The sequence below is a fragment of the Cyprinus carpio genome, chromosome A19 (assembly GCF_018340385.1).
Source record: "Cyprinus carpio isolate SPL01 chromosome A19, ASM1834038v1, whole genome shotgun sequence".
Taxonomy (NCBI): Eukaryota; Metazoa; Chordata; class Actinopteri; order Cypriniformes; family Cyprinidae; genus Cyprinus; species Cyprinus carpio.
In genome coordinates this window covers 14384954-14403474 of record NC_056590.1, presented here as the reverse complement: position 1 = coordinate 14403474, position 18521 = coordinate 14384954, and the positions used below count along the sequence as shown (strand labels likewise).

The 18521-nt window shown below is 35.1% G+C and overlaps 2 protein-coding genes across 10 annotated transcripts in view; both read right to left on the bottom strand.

Annotated features, from left to right (window-relative positions):
• Nucleotides 1-322: 322 nt before the first annotated feature.
• On the bottom strand, nucleotides 323-9890 carry LOC109077562 (high affinity immunoglobulin epsilon receptor subunit beta-like). Of its 8 annotated transcripts, none has more exons than XM_042776698.1 (10): nucleotides 9488-9873; nucleotides 7499-7583; nucleotides 7221-7390; nucleotides 6787-6903; nucleotides 6626-6682; nucleotides 5318-5455; nucleotides 3260-3310; nucleotides 2514-2627; nucleotides 2205-2264; nucleotides 323-2015 (listed from the first exon to the last, which is right to left on the bottom strand). In XM_042776698.1, the coding sequence occupies exons 3-10, from the start codon at nucleotides 7314-7316 to the stop codon at nucleotides 1884-1886; spliced, it is 765 nt and encodes a 254-aa protein (XP_042632632.1). In that variant the 5' UTR covers nucleotides 7317-7390; nucleotides 7499-7583; nucleotides 9488-9873; the 3' UTR covers nucleotides 323-1883. The 8 variants fall into 8 exon arrangements, with proteins under 8 accessions (XP_042632632.1, XP_018948656.1, XP_042632633.1 ...); XM_019093111.2 differs by having other exon boundaries at nucleotides 9622-9873; XM_042776699.1 differs by lacking the exon at nucleotides 7499-7583 and having other exon boundaries at nucleotides 7221-7348; nucleotides 9488-9877.
• Nucleotides 9891-12371: 2481 nt separating this feature from the next.
• The window catches only part of LOC109077555 (semaphorin-4A-like), a 31089-nt gene continuing 24939 nt past the window's right edge, over nucleotides 12372-18521 (bottom strand). The window contains exons 7-15 of one of the 2 annotated variants that reach the window (XM_042776697.1): nucleotides 17876-17998; nucleotides 17621-17748; nucleotides 17286-17467; nucleotides 16997-17141; nucleotides 16404-16593; nucleotides 15495-15610; nucleotides 14530-14690; nucleotides 14259-14347; nucleotides 12372-13251 (exon numbers count right to left, since the gene is read on the bottom strand). In XM_042776697.1, coding sequence (XP_042632631.1) covers nucleotides 12398-13251; nucleotides 14259-14347; nucleotides 14530-14690; nucleotides 15495-15610; nucleotides 16404-16593; nucleotides 16997-17141; nucleotides 17286-17467; nucleotides 17621-17748; nucleotides 17876-17998 — 1988 coding nt within the window. In that variant the 3' untranslated portion in view covers nucleotides 12372-12397. Of the gene's footprint in view, nucleotides 13252-14258; nucleotides 14348-14529; nucleotides 14691-15494; nucleotides 15611-16403; nucleotides 16594-16996; nucleotides 17142-17285; nucleotides 17468-17620; nucleotides 17749-17875; nucleotides 18057-18521 lie in introns of those variants that run through there. The other variant, XM_042776696.1, reaches the window with a different exon arrangement.

Here is an 18521-nt window from a genome sequence, read left to right as displayed (position 1 = left end):
TGGCAACATGAACTTGCTAAACATTCTATAAGAAGAGACTGAATAAAATATAAAAATTTGAGTATTAAAACTGAGATTATATTACAACATTTAAATTTTAAAGCAACAGTTCACCCCAAAAAATCACAGTTTGCTGAAATTGCACGTATACCCTCAGGTTTATTTCTTGAATTTGTTTCCTCATCCACAGATTTGGAGAAATCTAAAATCAACAGACTAGAATAGAATAGACACCAGCATAAAAAACACCAATTTACTACTACAAGGTTGATTTTATACACTAAAAAGATCAAAATGTGAAATAAGAAACAAAGATCTCACATTGTTGGTGCATAAAAGTGATTTAATAAGTCCATTCAGCACCTAAAATACACTGCACTTCAAACACCATGAGAATGTGCTCCAATGCCACACTAATTAGTGGAAACTCATAACAGCATGCTTAAAATCACAATTAAACAAGAGGTGGTGGAGTGAGCAGAGCAGAAAATGTAGAAATGCTGTGTAAAAGTGTTACGAAAGAAAAAAAAAACATTAGTAATACAGAAGAGAAATAAAATTCTTTGGTTTGTTAGATCTGTAATAAACAACAGTTTCCTTGGATCATGGCTGTTTTGTAACATTTAATGTTGTATAATGAATTCAGATACTCGAGAGATACTAAAAATGACATTCCGTGAGTCTGGTGAGTGAGTAACATAGAACAATAACTGTTAGCTGAACTATTATGCTTTGTGAGACAATAAGCAAGCAAACAAAGGGCCAAAGATGACGCATAAAATCCCTATTCTAACTCTCTCCATTTAATCACCCATTGCTACTTGAAGAATACAGGATGATTATATGAAAGATGAAAATGTGGCAAAACCTCATCCTGCACCAAATGGATTTTCTAGAGTAATAGCACCAATGACATTTTCTTTTTCCTTTAAAGGGGGTAAAAATGCAAGCCCAACTTGGATGTATTTTATTGTTAAGATATTGTTACTATTTCTCATTCTCTTTTGAGCATAGAGGTTGAATATACGTATTATGTCATCAGATTTTCCACAGATTACGAACACTCAAGAGGCCAAATGAACTGTGGGAATATTTTACAATATGTAACATATATTAACATACCATACAGAGCTTTTTTGTTTGTTAGTAGATTAGCTCAATGGAAGTATTTATTATTGCAGATTAGTGATGAGTGCCATTTCTCAATTAACATGATATTACCTGCAATATAGTTGTAGATGACAGATGAGAATGATTTAAAGCTAGCATGATATACAATCTACATCTAAAATGAGCTTCCTGCAAACCAAATACCTGATCATTATGTCTTGCATTATGTGGAGCCACCTGTGCATGCTTGCATTGTTTACATACATTTTTCCCTGCGAGACATGCCACATTGTTAAAGCAGTAGTTCACCCCAAAATGAAAATTCATCCTCATGTCTTCCCAAACTCACAACTTTTTAAAAAAAAAGTATATTTCTTATGTGGAATGCAAAAGGGCAAAATAATAGTAGGATGTCTCAGTTGCCCTTTTTGTAAACATGAACAGAGATCACAGTAGTCAAGCAATATTTTAATGGATGGCATAAATGTATGACTTCAGACTTGGAATATAGTGCACATGTTATATGAACCGTGGTCCCCATCCGTTTTCAGTGTACTAAAGAAAGTCAGGTTTGAAACAACATGAGGGAGTAAATGAATTTCTATTTTTGGTTGAACTGTCCCTTTAAGTATAATGATAATGGCCTATATTATAAAGGCCAATCATGTTGATTTCATACCTCAGTAAAATACAAAACCCTTGCTACTAAAGCCTCACTCATCTCTAACGCTCCTCTACTACAATATACATTCAGATCACATGAGCACGAAGTGTCAAACGTCTGTTAAAGAGTCAATGGGGGCCACTTGAGGTTCAGTGGGAGGGCTAGGGATTTCTTCTGTTGGCTCAGATCTGGGTTCAGGCTCACGCTCAGACATTGGCTCCACCTCTGAGACCATCAGCACCTGTAGGGTTGGAATGAGTGGAAAGAAACAGACCTTTGATTGGCTGACAAATTCAAGTGTAGAGTTAAAGATGAGAAAGCAATGGATTGGCTCTAACTCTAGCTTTACACTCAATGTTTTCCAAAACCAAGAAAGCTTGGATCTCAACAGAAATCTCATATGTTAACAACACAGGTGCTCTTGGTGTACCTGAGGTTGTCTAGGGGTGATCGCCTCAGATGGGGCAGCACGCTGTCTGAAACCAGGAAGCTGTGGAAAACATAAAACAAATTATAAACATAAATATATTTCTGAAAAGAATCGCAATAATAGAAGTTCACCAAAGATGGCTTTTGTTGATGATGATACAATTTTATTGATAACAGTCTATATTATTCTGATATTTGATATAAAAATATTGCCCCTTGGAAAAGTTCAATTCTGTCAATGCCATACAATCTCCAAAATCAAACACAGTCTCTCAGTCCTTCTATTTTATTGTGCATGTGTTTAACTGACCTGCACGCCGCCTTTAGCCAGAGCATTTAGTCCAAACAAAATGGTTACAATACAGATCGCCAACTCCACTACCAGAAACAGAACCAGTGTGGCCAAGAAGCCATCAATCAAGAGCTGAGAGCACCCGAAAGAGACAGAAAAACAAAGAAATAAAATAATAACCACAGCCATCAAAGCTCATGTCCACATGTTTGTAAGTTGCCAAAGAGGTTTACTCTTTGAATAAGTGGACGAGCACATCAGTGAAGCAGATATTGTTAAATATTAAAAAAGATTAGCAAGAGTGACCATCTAATTTTTCATAGCATAACCTCAAATAATTATAGGTATCTTTCATTCTGAAGCATTTTCAGACAACTGGCCCAAAGTGCAAAACTGACAACAAATTCTTCAAAATGACCCATACCCTGCTACCACATGCATTCACTCTCCTACAAATATACACAAAGCTACTGGTCATTTTGGATAAATATAATAAAAATAAGCTGTTCCTGAACTGTAGGGTGAATTCAGGCAAACTGGACCACTTTTCGAGATGCTGTCACATTGGTGACCCAGTTTACCTGAATTAACATGCCATGCCTTGTGCGTGAATTGCCACAAAATTTTTGTCACCTTAAGAAACAACGATAGCCATTTTAGGAAAATGTTACTTTCAATTTATCTCTTTTTCTTTCTTGCATTATCAGCATATAATTAAGAACATTCATGTAAACAAAGCAAACATAAAGGTAAGAATTACTTACTTTACAATTTCTCTCGACATTATAACTGCACTTCCTGAAACAATATTGTTGCTTTGGAAAAGCAGACACAAAAGACAAAATCATGTTGTAAATGTAGCTATTCATATATAAATGTAGCTGCAAGCACACCCAATTAGCCAATTTAGAAAAACTTAGAAAAATCACAGTACATTTTCTTCCCTCAAAAAAAAAAAGCTACATCACAAACAGAAAGGTTTTGGACTTCTCAGATTGGGACAAACCCCACATGACATAGATATAACTGGACTGCTATTATAAAAGATGTTTCTTACTGAAAGAAACTATTCCCTTTTTTCCAGATGCCTGTTGAGTTTTTGGTTGGTGTCAGACTATGGGTCAGATTCACTAAACAGGGCAAATAAGTGTGAGAGTGCAATCCAACAGTGTGCACATTAAAGAACAGAGACGCATTTTCACATTTCCATAATGACCAACACAATCTACTAATCTTAGCATAGGGTAGCAAACAAGCAGAGTCAATGATAATCAGGTGTGTATAATCAATTAATAACATAGGTGCAAAATGGGTTAATATATGCCGTTTGCAGTAAACTGACTAGAGCAAGCCTTACTTAACCACCTTGCATGATTCATTTAAAAGTGCTCCTCCCATAAATTTTGCATCTGAAAGGGAAATTCCTACAAATGCATATGCTATAAGGTCAGGTGGAAAAATGCCCTGTCCATGCCTTTTGATTGCTAATCTTTTACTGAGTTTTTAATGTTTTTAATGCCAAAAAAAGGGTTAGTGCTGGTGCAAGCTGTTAGTAAATCTTGCTCAAAGAGTGTTAATGTAAACTTATAAACATGAGCAGCCACTCAGTCAAAGATTTACAGCACCAAAAATAAATAAATAAAAACATAAAAAAATAAACACAACCAAAGAAATAACCTTAAACAAAGAAAAACAGCCATATTCCAATTTCATAATATCCCATTTTATAATTTTAAGGCCATTATGGAAATTCTTTGCATTTTCCATTTTAGATCTAAAATATTTTGTTTAAAACCGTTTCACTTTACTGTCCAAATACCTTGAGGGCACTGATTTTATTCATTTTCTCCTTCATTGGAAAAAAGTCTGTACCAAGTGCAAAGGGTCAGTATCCTTATGGTTATTACACTATTCTGTTTATTCTAAATATATCAAATTTACATTACAAAGCAGTAACAAATAAATAAGAGATATGTAAAACTATCAACGTGATTATGCCAACAGCTCATATCTATCTATATATCTCAACATGTTAACATTATGATAAACCAATTACAATTATACATTTTCAATTTCCAATTGAATTGCTTAAATTGCTTTCCAATTTAAAGCAATTTAATAAAGTATAAGTTGCATATACACAATCCCACATCAAATCAGAAGTCAGTACCCCAAGTAATAACATTATCTGTCTTTTTTTACTTCATATTTCATTCAAAATCTTTATATTAATTCCAACATAATCCTTTAATTCATTACGCTCTTACACTGGCTAAAAAAATTAAACAAAATTTATAAACATATAACATCCATAATTTAAAACACTAATATATAAACTATAGATATTATATAGAAAGCAACTTTATGTAATAAATAAATAAATACATAAATAAAAAGAAAAAAAGAAAGACAAACAGAACTTTAACTCTACTGAAGATTCACAAAAATCTTCAACCATATGAAGTTTATGAACCTGGCTTTTTGACAGATACACATTATTGAAACTTTTGAAGATGCTTTGTTTTGCACTTCGGTACAGTCCTAGGAAAAGGCATCAAGGGAATTGCTTAAAGAAAAAAACTGTAACAAGAAAGTTGATGTGGCCAGTTCAACACATCATACCCACTTTACAGTGTTTTATCCTTCCCACTGCACCCAAAACTTCCCCACATGCATTCATCTTCAATATACTGTATGCATACAGATCTACAGGTCTATATACTGTATATACTGTATGTGTGTGTGTGTGCAGAAATAGACAGACCCATTTTCCCATAACGCAAGGCACTCAGCAGCAGAGAGTAGCAGATGTGTGAGCTCACCACAGCATAGATCTCCAGTCTCCTGCAGTGCTCACAGTGGTACGTGTCCTGACGGTAAGGCAGGTGACGAGACAACAGCCCAAGAACAGCAGTGGAAAATGCTGCACTGACCAGGTGAGCAACCAGTGTGGCTTTCACCTTCACATGACGGGTCAGAAGTTACTATACAGCTCATTTACTGTAATTTGATAAAACACTGAAAAATTAAAGCATTTTAATTTCATGCAGTACTGAGTAAAATACTGAAATACAATACCAGCCAACAGTTTGAATGCACATATTTCTGTAGGATGATTATTTTACACATTTTAAGAGTCATCAAACTATGAAATAACACAAATGGAAGTACACAAGTGGAATTATGTAGGGACCAGATCAAAACTCCCCTGTAAACTCTCTCTTCATCTTTGTATAGATTGAAGCTTGACAGATTTCAATTAATTAGTTTAATTAGTATGTGTGATGGATATGTAATTATGTAATTCTTGGCTCCAAAACCAAACACATCCTCTGCCAACCTCCACCAGAACTGCTGAGACCATCACATCTTTCAAAAAGCAGATCAAGACACACCTCTTCTGCAAGCACTTAACTACCACACTTAAACACAGTCTTCAACTAATGCACTTACACATAAAAACTCTTCTGTACTGTAGTTTGCTTCCTAATCTATTCCTAACCTATTCAACCCTTTACAAACAATTAACCAAAACCATTAAGCCTTCACTATCTGCTTCAAAACAACACACAACACACAGAAAACAGAAAACACAAAACACAAACAAAACAAAACAAAACAAAACAAAACAAACAAAACAAATAACAACACTTTTAAGAAACATAAATGGGCAACTATTCAGGACATATTTTTATCAGTTATGCATAAGTAATCTTCAAAACAAAACATTTTAAAACAAAACAAAAACAAAACAAAAAAACAAAACAAAACATTAAGCATATCTCAAAACTCTGCTTCAAATCCAAAACTTATATTTTTCTACAGAACATTTTTATCAAAAGCATTAATCATTCATGATCTGCTCCAAAACAAAACAAAACAAAACAAAAAAAAAAACAAAACAAAAACACTAAGCATACCTAAAAACCACAATTTAACAAAATTCAAAAAAAACCACATTTATCAGTTATACATAAGCATTAAACATTTACAATCTACTCCAAAACAAAACAAAACAAAACAAAAAACTTTTAAGAAAACTGTAAACAGGTTGACTAGTAGTGAGGGTTCAGTGTCGGTGAGTAGGTTGATAGTTTCATTGATTCAGCAAGCCTTGAACTTGTACTCACCCAAAACAGAGATGGGAACCTTCCAGCGTGGATTAAAATGGATCCAGACACAAGCAACTGATAATAAGAGAATTACTGAAGTTTGCAACATCCTTAGTGACAACTGGATTCATCATAGATTAAACACTCTGCTTTAAAGTCCATTAGCAAATTCAGTTTACCTGAACAACGATCACTACCACAACAATGACATCAGGGGAGAAGTGAACCTCTTCATAGAGCTGAAGAATGGTGATGCTCAGACACAAGCACAAGACAGCAATGATGATCTGAATGGACTGAACCAACAGAACAACCAGCTCAATAAACTTGATATGCTGCCAAAAAGGCCATTTCAATGGTTTATAACAGAAATGCTGATGTTAAGGATTCAGTTATGAGGTTTATTTTCTGAAACTATGGATAACTTCAGACTTTTCTAAATGAAATTATTATAAAGCCATTCTGCGCGATAAACTTCATGCTTTTATTTTGTACAAGATGTTCAACAAAGTGGCTTTTGTGAAATAACTGGACATTTGGTATATGGAAGATCTTCCTGTGCATGTTTTCCTGGATTTATTGTGAGATTTGTTGCAGTGAATGTGACACTCACCCCCAGTGCTTTCGGCTCCACCTTCTGAAATGTCTCGACCTGCTTTGGTGTCAGGTTTCCTGCAGGGCGCGTGGGGCCCTGACTCTCAATGCCCATGCTGATGTCAGTCAGTTTGAAGCCTGGCTATGCTAATATCAGAGAATCAGAAGTGTAGCTGAAGAATAGCTGAACTGAATAGAGAAGCAGAGAGAGAGATAAGAATGAGGACATTGCAGGACAGAATGAAAAGGCATGAGCTGGACAAAAATAAGGGTGACTGAACATTAAATCATATTTACCCTCAAAAAGGTCATGCTCATGGTGTCATCTGTGCCTGATAGTCCATTAAAAGGTTACTGCTTTTGAGAAATGATATTTTCCATCCTATGTGACGCCCAAAGGTCCAAGGATGCAGTGATCAAATTAGATAAATGCTTTCAGTGGACTATTCTTGAACTCTGCAATCTCAAATATGTGGTTACTGACTTGTAAAGCAGCAATAGTTATTTATACTTACCCTAAACTGACAAAGTGAACACTAAAACTATAGAATCCATCATCATATTCCATTATTATTTAGTCAATACTCTTGTGCTTAAAAAGGGGCTTAAAAGAATATTAACTTTCAGAAATATTACAGATTTGACTGCATTGACACAACTGGATGAGAACTGAACTGAAATGGATAACGACACTGTTGTCTTCAGTAGAGCTGCCATTGCAGTCATTTCAATAATAAGGCAATTACTGAATAGAACTGAATCATGGTTAAAGTCTATTGATCTGAATAATGACACTATTGTCTTCTTTAGAGCTGCTTTATAGCTGGATAGAATTAGTTTCGTAATTTGATAAACTCTGTAACATTGACACTGCCACTGAACTGAATCGAATCACGTAACTGACTTGACCCAAATAATGGCAAGTATCTTCTCTAGAGCTGATTTACAGCTAAAAGTGAAGTCATTTCATAATTATTAAAACTTTACAATGCTACTAATTTTCTCTTTATTCCTGTGGAGCTGTTTTGAAACATTCTGTATTGCATAAAGCGCTATATAAATAAATATGACTTCTTTTTGTTATTTTCATGTCAGTAAAAACTAAATTTAGTTAGAATTCTATTTTCTATAACCCATAAAAGAGTGATCAACGGGACCTGCAAATTGGCTCATATTCAGAATTTTGACATTTTTGTTCAAAATAACATAACACTGTCAATATGAGCTCACTGTAGACATAACTAGGCTTTAGTTTATAGCATTATATTTGACTACTATAAAAGGTAGTCTATTATGGTGACTATTAAACTATTACATGAATATTCTGGCATAATTTAGTCACGTTCGTATTTTTATAAACTTATTTTGATATTTTGAGGAATGTTATTAACCGAAGTTTTGGTTCCCAGTGATTTCCATCATATATATATATATATATATATATATGTCAATATAATGGAAGTCAATGGGAACTAAAATTTGGTAACCAAAATTCCTCAAAATTCTTTTGTGTTCTGAAGAAAAAAGATAGTCATAATACAGGTTTTGAAAGACATGAGGATGAGTAAATGATGATAGAAGGTTAATTTATAGGTGGACTATCCCTTTAACTTTTTGTAGAGATGTACAAGACGAGATGATTTTAGACAAAAAAGAAAAAGGACAAATCAAACCTGACATGAAAGACGGCCTTTAATGGAAACCGGTCATTTATACATCCCTCTGAACCCTCATAACCCTCTCTGAAGAGTGTCTAGACACCTTTTCAAATAGGACAGCCTCTCTGAGGAATCAGATAATGCCCTCAAGTTACAAAAACTGGATACTCCATTAACCCCATCATAGAGAGAGGTTTTTAGGCACTTGATATATTGAAGTTCATTTATGATATTTAATGCAACTACAAAAGAGCTCTATAAAGATCCCCAGAGGGTTTCGCAAATGTGTCAGCCTGAGGAGCCCAAAATATTGCTTCCAGTATCTACTGCATACAGTATTAAATATTTCACCACTCCTAGACCACTTCAAATCTGTATCATGATTCTAACATTCTGAGTCTTTGCATGCAGTTTTTATCATTTACAGGTATTTCATATTTCACACGTTCAACGGATTAGATATTAAATTGTTTCTTGGCATTGAAGGCCAGAGGAGCAGCCAAAAATAGACGCAGGGAAAACGTGCAGCTTCATCATCTCCTCACATCCGCAGTGTCCCGCACTATGACAACATGCAACTTTATTTCTGAGCATAACTGCGCCACGAATAACGCTCAACGCGACTCACCACAGTGCCTTTTTGTCTAACTGATCCCCAAATCCAAAAGACGCGTCACCTTTAGCGCTGTCATATATATATATAGGTGGGGCCGCGCGCGTATGCGTCCTGTCCCAAATCGAGATTCCTTCAAACACACTTACCTCTGCAGCTCAACGAAAACGCGTTGATTCTGCTTTTCTTTTTTAAAGGCGAAAGTGCAGCATTCAGTTATTTCATCCGCGTTGAGGTTGAAGGGAAACAACTAGTTAATTCGCAGGGTGTGTGACGCGCGGCTGACGCGCAGTACCGCAGTGAGAGCAGGCGTCGGACGCGCTGCGCCGGTATGGAGGCAGACTCAAAGTGATGCGGCGCGATACCAACTTCCATCACTCATGACAAAGCTCCCGTTTAACCAACAACCAAGCGCAGGCTATACGGAAACGTATGTCGGGTCACCTCTACTCCATTTTTTATTATTTTATTATTTTCTTCCATTTGGATATCAGCAGCACGACTGCGATTTTTCTTTTAGAACAGAAGTTGCCTACAGTTTAATAAACAATAGCTTACGTTTCAGACATAAAAAAAGTTTGTATTTCTTTTCTGCTAATTGATTTTATAGTCTGTACACTTTCAATGAGAGGCTAAAACTATTACTCCGAGCACAAGTCACACTGCTAGTCAAAAGTTAGGAATAATCAAGATTTTATTTAATGTTTCAATGTTTTAATCATAAAATACAGTAAAAAATCAACATTGTTAAATATCATTACAATATAATTCAAAATAGCTGATTTCTATTTGAATATCTTTTAAAATGTAATTTATTCCTGTGATCAAAATCATTACAGTCTTCAGTGTCACATGATCCTTTAGAATTCATTCTAATATGCGGATTTATTATCAATGCCATATTTTAGTGGAAAGGTTCAGGATTATTTGATGAATAGAAAGTTCACTGAACAGCATTTTATTGAAATAGACTTTTTTTTTTTAAGTAAAACTACTTAAAATTTTTTAGTGATAAAAAAAATAAACAGTTCTCACAATTTTTTCAAAAAAATAAAAAACAAAAAAAAAAATATATCACACAATATATGTTCAGTATACATATATATATATATTATATATATATATATATATATATATATCACACACACACACACATATAGTTCAGTGAACTTTTGATACATAAAAGAATCCTGAACCTTACCAAAAAAATATTAAGCAGAAAAAAAAACTGCTCAACATTAATAAGAAACATTATTAAGCATCAATAATATTTAAGCAGCAAATCAGTGTATTAAAATGATTTCTGAAGGATCATGTGACAGATTGGAGTGATGATGCTGAAGTTCAGCTTTGCATCACAGATTTTTTCTTTTGTCATTTGCTGCCACCTAGTGGAAAAAAAAATAAAGAAACGTTTCAAACACTTTTTATATCTGTATCTTTTATTTTCAAAACATAAAAAAATAAACAGAATCTTTCAAAAACAGTGGCGTGCAGAAGAAAGCATCTAGTCCTGTGACAGGCTTCACATATTGGGCTTCGATTGGACTCGGTTATCCAGCTAAAGACAAACAGAAAAATAAAACTCTTCTTTGAACCACTAGACAGAACATGTTCTCCGTCACTTGATTATAAAACACACATTTGGCAATATCACAATTTACACGTGATTTCCCCAGAATGAAGATTTCAAATCCGTACAGTTCAGTGACAAACCACACGTTGAGTTCAGGTCACTCCCAATATATTGGAATAGCTACAATCAGGCCCAATATATTGCTGTGCAAAGGCAAAACACACACACACACACACACACAAAATCCTTTGAAGCCATTTTGCCGTTAGGACAGAGTGGTCAATATTGATCTATAACAGGTCAAACATACCAAAATAACACTTCTGAATATTATTTTTATATTGAGATATTCTTATGTTGACACAGAAATGATAGAAAAACATCTACCCGTACTTGCACATTACTGATTAGCACAATTTTTATATGCATTACACAAAATACTTATTTAAATTAAACCACTTGAAAAACATCTTTGAATTTTTTTTTCTTTCTCTCTCTCTCTCTCATTGGTGCAACATTAAAGGGACAATTCACCCAAAAATTTTAATTCTGACATTTACTCACCCTCATGTCATTCCAAAACCTGTACGAGTTAATCAAAATTTTGAAAAATGCAGTTAACCAAGCCGTTTCTATTCCCATTGACTACCATTACAATACAACATAAGTCAATGGAAACGGAAACTGTTTGGTTACCAACATTATGAGGGCGAATAAATCACAGAACTTTCTTTTTTGGGTGAACTGTCCTTTTAAAGACTATGAAAGGAAAAAGAAAAAGTTTGACATGTACCTCGTCTTAACATTCAAAAACTGGAATTAGATAAGAATAAGGAACAAAGGCAAAGACTAAAAAAGATGAAGCTGCCTATCTTAGGAAATTTGATTAACTTTACATTTTTAGGTCCATCAAAATTTTTTATATAATATTAATTTAAAAAGTATTTTAAACTGAGCTGATTGAACAGTTTCTAACGTCAAGTGATCAATGAAAACCTTCAAGTGACCATTTATATATTTCACTTAACTTTACCTTGAAGTGATTTTAGAGAGGCATAAAATCGGATACACTTTAGACTGAAACAAACAGTTGTCACATAAATTACAGCTTAAATATTAACAACCTGAAAACTGTACACTAGTACCTAGAGTAAGAGATCTTTGAGTCTTACAGCTCCAAAAAAAAAAAAAAAAAGGTTCGTAAAAAGGTCCAATGTTCCGTTTTATAACATTATATTATACCCCTCTGACACCAAAAAGTTTTATCGAAACGACATGACACAACACAACACAAACCCAATTTCGCTCAAAAAAAAAGTTAAACGTTAAACCAAAAAAACACGAGCACATCACATAGGTGTGTTGGGCAGGTGACCATTCGAGCTGTTCAGCATACTGTTGCTGAGTGTGATGGGAGATTTGCCATTATGTGCCTGTCCGTTAGGAGCTTGTCCGTTCCGCTTTTCCAAACGAGGGGAGTGTCCTCTGAGAGACTCCCTCTCCTGGGGCGTTGCACTTCCGCCATTCTCGGCGTCCCTGCGAGAGGAAGGAGCTTCCAGGACAGTCCTGCCGTGATAAAGGTGCCTTAAACTCTTAACAGCGATCATTAGCAAGGCGCTGACGCACAGGGCTAACAGAACGGACACCAACACTAGCTCCTGAAAGTAGCTGGGCTTGTCCGCTTGCTGGAGGTTTTCACCAGGCTCAGTCATTCGTGAGTTTTCCTTGTCCATGCCAAGCAATCGAGTAAAGTTCCTGCTTTTGTGCGTCGTGGCCACCGGCGAATCTTTGAGTGTGACAGTAGGATCCACATCGTCTGGTTCAGGCCTCGGCTCCGTCTGTCTGGGTGCAATGAGTCTGGGAGTGTGGACAGGGGTTTTATTTCCCGCTTTGGTGGACGGGGTGCTGGGTGGGTGGTTCGGGGTGGCTGGTAGGATGGTGGGGTTGCTCTTCTGCTTCACGTGGTAGACGAGCAGTGTTTGGGTGTAGCCGTTCTCCACAGCCTGGCACAGGTAGTGTCCCAGGGTGGAAGGGGTTGCCACAAAGCTGAGGCTGCCGTCGTCCGACTGAATGTAGATTTTGGGAGAGAGCTGGCTGTTCAGACGCTCCCAGTGGCGTTTGGCAAGGTGTGACGCTTCTGGGCACTGCAGGTGCACCACTTCGTTTAGAGACACAGACAACACTTCACCTGGAGGACACACAGCTGAGGAGGTCAGGGGTCAAGGGTCAGCATTCACACCACACCAGAAACACAAACATGCAGTTAAACCAGTACTATGTACAGCACTTTATATGAGTAAGTACTAAACAAGGCTTGAAACTCAAACTACAGCAGAAATTTCCCCTTTTCTAAAATAAAAGTCAGTAAAAGAGGTGCTTAACATTCAGAAAACATTTCATGTACACCTCGAGAGGTCAAAATTAAATAAATATAATGTGGTTATAATTTTTGGAACCCTATTATATGACTAAATAAAAACCCTAATTTGTGATTAATTTCTAGAAATAAGCACTACAAACACTAAAATTATCAGATTACTTTTTTCAACTAGTAAAGTAACGCGTTACTTTTAAATTTACAACAAAATATCTAAGTTACTTTTTCAAAAAAAAAAAAAAAAAAAAAAAAAAAAAAAAAAGACAAATCGGGAGTAAGTGCAGAGGCACTTCCTTCAGTCTGACGCTTATTCATTTCTCTTGTGGTGTGAAAAGGCATTCACAGTTGCCAAAAATATAATATTTGGGTGTTTTTTTTTGTTGTTGTTTTTTTATAAAAAAAAATAAGCAAGCTCAGCCCAGGTGACAAAAAGTAATGCAAAAGTAATGTAATGCATTGCTTTCCATAAAAAGTAGCGCAATTAGTTACTTTCTTAAACATGCATACATATTAGGTGTGTTTGATTTGAAGCAGCACTGAGCAGAGGACGTATGGTCACCCTACTCAAAGATCTAGTAAAAATGACCCAACGAATAATATTTTTAGGGACTGTTACTGTGCTAGCCAAGTACAAGATTTGCAGCTGCAATTGATTAATTATCATATATGATTATTTTAATTATACATTATTTAAATTTATTTAATTTACATTATTTAAAAACTGTTATTATACTTGGATTATTAAGCATAAATTATATATGAGACTTGTGGGTTAGAAATCATTTATACGTTGATGCCTAAACATATACTATGTATACATGAACTGTACTCACTTGAGGGGGTTCGGGACTGGCCAGAGCGTGACATGGAGGACACATATGTACACTGCGCTGAAACATTTCCCTCATCTACATCCTGGACACTGTGAAGAGCAGTGAAATAGGACATTAATAACCAAGGACAGGCTTATGCCCAACTATGCCGTTATGAATGCACACAGTTTTCTGATGTAACCTAATCAGTGTGAATGCTGAAATCTGGAATAGAAGCGCATTAGTCAGTATAATGTTAGGTATGAATACACTTGGCCGTGATGATACTTACAGATGGTCATGAGTGTGCATGTCTGTGCAGAGCTTCATCACAGGGTCCCAGCCGCAGAAAGGGTCTCTGGCTAAAACACACTCAGCACAGCTCCAGTAGTACGAGCAGTTGGACATGGGTACTGAAATGACTCCTTCAGAAGAGCCTATCAGCACTGCACCCTGGGACAGAGACAATTTACAATCAATGCTTCACACTCTTTCTTGCACAGTAAATTAATTTGCAATACCTTTAGTAAATTAAATCACTATGTAAGGATGAAGCTGTAACTTTAAAAATATTTAGACCGTCTCATGTACCCTTTCAAAAATTTTAGAAATATTAGGTTTAGACATACATTTATTTAATAAGGCTCATGTTACCTTATATTAGGTTAACTATATTATATTTTATTTAATATATTTATTTATATTATATTTTATAGCTTTCAGAAAAGCTGTTTTAACTGTTGATGGACTTCTATATTTATGCCAATCAAAGATTATTTGCATGAGGCTACTCTGGAGTAATTCCTTTAGCTTCTAAACAAAGGTCCAGGCAAGTAAACACTGCACTAAAAAACCTCTTGCAGATCTAATTCAATTACTGCCGACTACAGCTTGTGGGTCAGTAACACACAATCATTTTGAACACTTTGAAAGTTTATGTTTCTTTTACAAACAATTCACAGAATTAAATACTCAATAAAGACACAGAAAATAAAGTCTCCATCTGTCTGTCATGAAGAGCTGGGCTCTAATTGGCTGAGCAGTGTGATGGGAGTGGTCTAACACACCAGCTGTGTCTCACCAGTCACTTGATATTTAGATCAAAATTAACATTAGCACCAAAGGGGTCATAACCAAGGAACCTGATTTAATGGCTCAAAGAGTAAGATTTTGTTTATGCAGTGACATTTATTGTCAGAGTATGAAGTGGATTAAATACAATCACACATAGATGGTTGTTCTCTGAAGTGAAGGTACCTTAGAGACTGACAGCAGGAGGTTTTTGACCTGCTGAGGTTGATGAAACACTTGAATCTCCTCAATGATGTGAGCTCTGTTCTTCAAGAGCACAGCTTTGTGCAGGTAGCCAGACTCTACAGGGTACACAGTTAAGGTGATATAAGAAAATATATATATATATATATATATAAATATCCTTATATATATATATATATATATATATATATATATATATATATATAAAAACATCCTTGAGAGAACAATTATAAGAAACATTACATAATTAATATATAATCTTTTGGAAAATGTGGTGTTTTCTATGTCTAATTTGACAAACCAACCAATGCACTTCATTTTAGAAGTATAGCTATTTCCGACTGCAAATGTCATAAGTTCTTATTCTTTCATTAAATCTAGCACATTTTACTCATCATTAGCTCTTATGGCATTTAGGAATAATTATCTCTTTTTTCTCTGTGAAATAATATCTCCAAAAATATGTTGAATTATCTTTTTTTTTTCAGTTTCCATTTTAGTTTTAATTTAACTTAAAATGTAGTATTTTTTAATGTGCTTTTGTTGTTTTTATTACCCTTTTAATATTTCTATTTAGCATTTAATAAATTAGCAGCTTATTTCAGTTAGTTTCTAAGGCAACAATTACAATTTTTATTTAAGCTTTTTAAAATTTAATTTATCAAATATTTATATTTTATTTTAATTGCTTTATTTCAATTAATGAAAAAAAAAAATCAGCAAGTTTAATAACACATTTAGTGTGGAACAGAAATGATCAGAAATCTCTTTAGCTTTCATTTATCTTTGCCCTGAAATATCAAGCATCATGATACTACTGACAAAGAAAAACATTTCCACTATCAGTATAACTGTTAATTGTGATGCTGACTGTGAGGCACCAATATTTACCCGTGAGCAGGTAAAGCACAGTGTAATCTCTTCCATGTGCTCCACGGACTCTCTGAGCTGCGATGTTGCTGTAGCTCTTATCAGGTGACACCAGTTCCAGGCCCTGATTGACCGGTCGAACACTTTTATCAGCCAGGAAGTTGTCCTTAACAAAGCGCAGAGTGTTGTCCGATGCATTATGGAGGCCACACTGCAGAGATAAACAGCAGAAATTTGAATAGTTAGATTTAAGGGCATAAGAAAACAGAACCAGAGAATCAGAGAATATTCTATCAAAAATGCAATATAAACAGTAATACTGTGAAACCTTAACATTTAAAGAACAGTTTTTTATTTAAATATATTGTAAAATGTAATCTATTCCTGTGATGCAAAGACTGATTTTTCAGCATCATTACTCCAGTCTTTAGTGTCACGATCCTTCAGAAATCATTCTAATTTATTGTAAATATAAATCTTGTTACATTATAAGTGTCTTTAGTGTCACTTTTGATCAATTTAATGCATTCTTGCTGAATAAATGTATTCATTTCTTTAAAAAAAAATAAAATCTTACTGAATGGGTCCTCTCAAGTCACTCTCATGATACTAACCTCACCAGGGTTTGCCATTTGCTCCTGCACCCGTGTGCTCCATTTTAAAGTGTCCCGATTCAGAACCTTGTAATGTCCTGTAAACACCTTTTTAATATCTTTGAGGCTGAAAGCACACACAGCTGAGCGACCCAAGTTGACTTGCCTTAAAAAAATAAAAATAAAAAATACATTTTTTTTTAAAGCAAAAAGCAAATTATAAAATAAATCCTCACCAGTTTCAAATATGGAAAAAAAACTAATAATAATAATTAAAAAAAAAGTAATAATTTGAAGCATGTTTCTTCACCACTGAGAAGTGAAAATCCCATAGAACAGAGTTTCGTCCTCTGACGTGCCCACTGGTGGTGAAAGGCTGACAATGTCCTGCAGGATGTTGTAGGGCAGCTCTTGGTCAGCTTGACATAGTAGCTGAGCCTTGGCAAAGGTGGTCCAGCGTTTTTGCAGAGTGCGCTGACCTCCCACATCACTCTAAAAAACAGATTAACAGCTGCTTTAGAATGACATTTTACTAAAACCATCTCAAATGAAACTAATCTTTCATTTGAGTTTGATGACTCTGTAAACATGCCAGCGACAATGCACATTCACATGCACAAGAAATGCATCAAAAACAATACTTACGGTGCAAACTTGGGCAACCCGAGACACTGTAAACTTGTCAATGAAGTCATATTCTTTTCCAATCTCACTAAAGAAGAAATAAACCTTCTCCTCACTGGGAACGTATGTGGAACTGATGAATGTAGGATCTGGAATAGTGTAATGAACAGAAAACAGAGTATGTTATGAGTAGACAGTAAAGCAAAATCAGAATCAGTAATGTCTCCATCTCTCTGCTTTTGTGGCAGCACTAAAAAACAAAAAAAGTTTTCTTACCTTCTAACCAGCCAAGCGTATCATCCAGTTTCAGATCTACATGGCTGCCTTCGCTCAAGTGGCGTGAAATGACGGGCCGAGTTCCCCTGTAGTCTGCCACTGTTCCTGTGTACAGTTCTCCATCTGAAACACACAAAGAAACATTATATTGTGCTATTGTGCTCATTAGGATCTAAATTCTAAATTCATTAACCTAAAATACATTATTACAATATCTCATTTGTGGTTGTGAATAATCTTATTTGCTAAGTTTTGGAAACTTGTATGGACTTCTTTTATGATACTTTTGTTTACTTTTCTTCCACTTTAGTTGTATGGAAAACAACAAAATGGCAAATTAGTAATTTCTGTGTTCATGCATTTAAACACTGCCGTGGCACTTTCAGCCTCACATTTTCGCCTCAAAGTCAAAGAGAGACATCACAAATAAAAAAAAAAAAAGTTTAAAATTCCATATTAGCCCAAATAATCATGCAATGGTTGATATTTTGAAAATCAAACACTATCTATGCACCTTTTGCATACTATATGCATATGACAAAGGATGAAGTGTGTGCCAGCTGGGATTTCACGCATGGCTGTAGGCCTGTCTGATTAATAGTGAGGTAAATGTGAAGTGAACACTCTCAGGCCTCATGTCTGAAGT